At 38.6% G+C, this 4,701-nt stretch overlaps 1 protein-coding gene across 1 annotated transcript in view; it reads left to right on the top strand.

The window, feature by feature from the left end:
- The window catches only part of LOC109088989 (kinesin-like protein KIF1C), a 55,022-nt gene extending 51,059 nt beyond the window's left edge, over positions 1 to 3,963 (top strand). Inside the window, exons 23-25 of the mRNA XM_042757113.1 lie at positions 1 to 49; positions 293 to 670; positions 2,760 to 3,963. The exon at positions 1 to 49 is cut by the window's left edge and continues 126 nt beyond it. Of these exons, the coding sequence (XP_042613047.1) occupies positions 1 to 49; positions 293 to 670; positions 2,760 to 3,620 (1,288 nt within the window). The 3' untranslated portion in view covers positions 3,621 to 3,963. The remainder of the gene's footprint in view (positions 50 to 292; positions 671 to 2,759) is intronic.
- Positions 3,964 to 4,701: the final 738 nt, after the last annotated feature.

The raw sequence follows: 4,701 nt of genomic DNA, 5'->3' as shown, positions 1-4,701 counted from the left end.
CAGCTTAGAGGAGCTTCGCACGCAGGCTGTTAAAGAGATCTGCTATGAGGTGCCTCACTGTGTTCAAGAGAACATCTGAAATGGGAAATACAGGCACTGTTTTAATTCATCTCAGAGTAGATTTAGCCTCAGATGGCTTATGCATATTACACACAGAATAGCAAGAGCTCTCTCAGATCAGCAAGAACCAATTTGATTGGCTAGTGACTGGTCATACCAAATATTAATGTCTAGCTTACATGAGCAGTAGTTTGCAATAACAGGAGGATATGTTTTTATTTCTCCTCTTAAGGTGGCGCTTGGAGACTTTAAACACACTCGGCAAGAGATCGAGGCCTTGGCCATTGTCAGGATGAAGGAGCTTTATCGGACATACGGCCAAAAAGACCCTCAGGAAAGAGAGAGCTGGAAAAGTGTGGCCAAAGACGTATGTGAGACGGTGGGCATCGGAGAAGAGGAAGAAGACAGGGAGGAAAGAACGACGGCAGCAGCTGGAGGAGGAGCGAGCGAGCGAGGAAAGACAGATATGGGAGACCTCAAAGCTCATATCGACAAGCTGACTGATATACTGCAGGAAGTCAAGTTGCAGAATAATATGAAGGATGAGGAGATCCGATCGCTGAGGGACCGCATGGTGAAGATGGAGAAGATATTCCCAGTCGAAGATCAGGTAACACTCGTATATCTAGAAACCGCCACACTTCTCCCCAGTCCGTCACTAACAGTGTAATGCACGTTGGAAACAAAACTGGCAAATGTGAGCTGAAAATCTCACCTCACCTTATGCAACGTCCAAGACTGTTAGTGTGGTATCAGATATTTCCGATAAAACTGCTCGTTAATAACATTTTAAAAGAAAAACTGTGCTCGAAAGTCAAAACTGACACAACTACTTTCTACTATTAGACAGTTTTGCTTGTGGAATAAATCATCACAAATAGAGGAAGAAAGGCATGATGTCATTTAGTGGTCGACCACTTTATTTTTCACTTAATTTATCGTTTTTTTAAATTACCGATAAACCGATAATCTTGTCTGTTTGGCCACTAAATGTCAGTAGTTTTATTTTGACAGTGCCGAGAGTTTTATTTTTGATAGCACTGAGAATGCCACCGCCTGAGCGCAGACGTACAGAATTGACAAAAAGAAAGTAAAGAGTATATAAAAGGTGGTATAGCTTTGTAAATGTGCAAAAATACTATGAGAGGTTTACAAAATCATGTTTCCATCTAAAATATAAATGCAAGTTTATTGTTTTCAAATCATTTATTTAATAAATTATGTAAAATAAATATAAATCTTTAAATCAAAGGTGTTATGTGATATGCATATTGGCCGTTGCCCACCCTGCTGTCAGACATCAAAAAATCAAAACTGTATCGGTCAACCTTTTTTATTCATTTAAGATATAGTTGTGAAGGTTTTTTGTTTACTGAATTACTGTATGAATTCAATAATACATGACCGTTTTCCACCTTCTGACTGAAACTCTCCATTTTAAGGCCATTGACCTTTAGGACTTGAGTGTAAACGGCCACGATATTATGATGGCCTGCATCTGTCTAGCATCTTTGCATGATAAATGATTATGGTCCCTTTGATCATGCTTGTGAAACTCGTTTCAAAACTCTAGAATTCTTCCAAAAAGTCCATGCAATTAAAGGTGAAGGAGAGCGGGCTCTGGAGATCGTTTTACTCTTGGTTTCTGGCTCATTTTGGCACAATTATGACTAATTCAGTGAATTGTTATTATTTGGAGCCTCACTCTTGACTGTTTCACTGAATCAGTGAGCTGGCTTTTTGTTGTTTGAATTTGTTATTTGTGAACTGATTCGAGTTTCATGGAAAAAGATGATTGGTGAATAAATCACTGTCTTTCACAAACATCGCATGATGATATAATTAGAAACAATATGTTTTGATGAAACATAACAAACTTTGGAATGTAGTAAAGTAAAAGTTTCCCAGAACTCCATAAAACTGCAAAAAAAAGAAAGAACAACAACAAAAAAAAAAAAATACTAACAACTTATTTTAATATTTTAAGGTGTAGTTACTTGTTACATGTACTTAATATAGTAATAACAGTAAATTATGCATAATTACAAGCAACTACTCCTAAACCAAACCCACACCTTAACCTGTAGTAAGTAAAGTTATTATAGTTAACTAAAACTAAAACCATTAAAAAAAAGAAAATGAAAAAAAATGTTTTACTTGAAATAAAATGTTACCAGAAATAAAATATTAAAAATGTAAACTCTTATTTCAGCTAGTTGACAAAGCAACACTTCTAATTTTCTGTGTGTACTAAAACTGAAATAAAAATGTATTAATAAAAAGGACAAAACACATTTAAAATGAAAGCTGAAAATATAAAAAAAACACACCAAAATTACTAAAACTGTCTAAAATTAAAATGAAAGCTGAAAATATAAAAATAAAATCTCTCAAGTAGTACTAAAGTAATACTAGTAGTATGTTTAGTTAATATTACATTAATATTTGTGTAATTACACTTTATTTTAAGGTGTCCTTGTTACAGTGTAATTATACATTTAAGTACAGAGTAATATCAGTTAACTACATGTACTTACTATATGGTTAGGGTTAGATTTGTGTTTGGCTTAGTATGTAATTATGCATAATTATAACAGTAAGTACATGTAACGTGTAACAAGGACACCTTAAAATAAAGTCTTACCAAATAAAGTGTAACCAAAACATGACGAGCCGCCAGCACAAGTCGTGTATTTCAGGGAGACGACGATGACATCGGCTCGGATGGGGTCAGAGGTGACGAGCCGCCAGCACAAGTCGACAGATGCGACGAGGATTCGGGATACCAGCGGGGTCGCCATCGCTGGCAGTACCCAGAGAAATACCACAACCCTAAACGCCGCAAAGGAGCCGGCAATCAGCCAAACAACGCCCTCTACCCGGCGCCTCCCTCAGGACACTCTCAGAGCAACCCGTCTCGATTCTCAAACCCATCTTTCATTCCTCAAACCTCTCGCCACCCCAATGGGCCTTTCATGCCAGGCACGGGACGCTTCTTGCCGCCTCATGAGAGGAAGCTACAGTTCCCCTTTAAGAATAATCCTCAACACCGAGGGTTCATCTGGGGCCTGTCATCAGGGGGCGAAAGTAGAAAGGACCCATCCACTCAGTCCAGTTCGGATCTGGTTCATACTTTCCACTCATATACCTCACCAAACAAAGGCCAGTGGCCAAGCAGCCATCACCAGCAGCGGCGCAATCACGGGAACAGAGGCTACGGCAACTGGGGGACCAGGCAACGATCCAGAAACAGGGGACGGAATCCATTCGATGGATATTTAACCAATGAACAGGCTGGAAATGTTGAGCATAAAGACGCTGGCTCGTTTCAGCACAAGCAGGGTAGGGTGCGCTACACATGGTACAGTCCCAGCTTCTCTTCAGACCAGTCTGTTGGAGACGGATTCCAGCACAACTACAACCAAAGCAGACAGGGTGTCTACAAATACCCCAACTCACACTACCAGCACAACCCCCCAGAGACGACCCAGCGTGGGTCTGAAGGCAATCCCAATCCAACATCCATCCCAGACTGCAGTAGTACCCCCATGGAGACCTGATTTCATCTGCGGAGACCTGCGAGCCATAACACTCCGACTCTCTTGTGCACAGTTCTCGAGTGGGACTCCTAGAAACCTCTGACCTCAGATATACGGTGTTTTGGTTTGTTGTGGAAGGGTTTTAGATGCTGGGAGCGGTTTTTAAGAGGAACTTCTTAGTGCAATAACACCTTTCTGTTTGAAATGAGACACTATTTTATGCAGCTGAGTTTTTATGTACATATTGCAGTTACATACCTGCACCTACAGTGCTTTATGAGTGAAGTTTTTATGTGCGCACATATCTATATTAATGCTGTCAAACGATTAATCGCATCTAAAATAAAAGTTTTTGTTTACATGATATGTGTGTGTGTGTGCTGTGTGTATTTATTATGTATATAAATACACACACATACAGTATATATTTTGAAAATATTTACATGTATTTTAGGGATGCACAATATTGGATTTTTGCCGATATCCGATATGCCGATATTTTGCAACTCATTTTGGCCGATACCGATATGTTTCCCTTTGTTCACAAAACAGTGAATCCAATCACCATTTAGGCAAAACTTTGCTTCAAGAATGGGCTGCAATGCTGACTTTATCTAATCTCTAGCACACCCTGAGCACATGTGAGTTAATGTATTCCTCTTATCGGCAAGACATATCTGCATAAATTTTCATATCGGGCAGATGCCGATATTTATATTTAAAGCCATATTTCTGCCTAATGTATCCCTAAGGTATATTAAATTAAAATTACATTTATGCATTTAGCAGACGCTTTTATCCAAAGCGACTTACAGTGCATTCAGGCTATCAATTTTTACCTATCATGTGTTCCCGGGGAATCGAACCCCCAACCTTGCGCTTCGTAACGCAATGCTCTACCACTTGAGCTACAGGAGCACGTTATATAGGTTATATACGATATACAGTACTAATATAAGTTATATAAGTTATATTATAAATAAAATATATTTAATATATAAACATTTTTCTTAAATATATACATAATAAACATACACAGTACACACACATATATCATGTAAACAAAAACTTATTTTGGATGGGATTAATCGTTTGACAGCAC

The sequence above is a fragment of the Cyprinus carpio genome, chromosome A5 (assembly GCF_018340385.1).
Source record: "Cyprinus carpio isolate SPL01 chromosome A5, ASM1834038v1, whole genome shotgun sequence".
NCBI lineage: Eukaryota > Metazoa > Chordata > Actinopteri > Cypriniformes > Cyprinidae > Cyprinus > Cyprinus carpio.
Note: the sequence above shows the minus strand (reverse complement) of the source record. Positions and strands in the feature narration are given on the sequence as shown.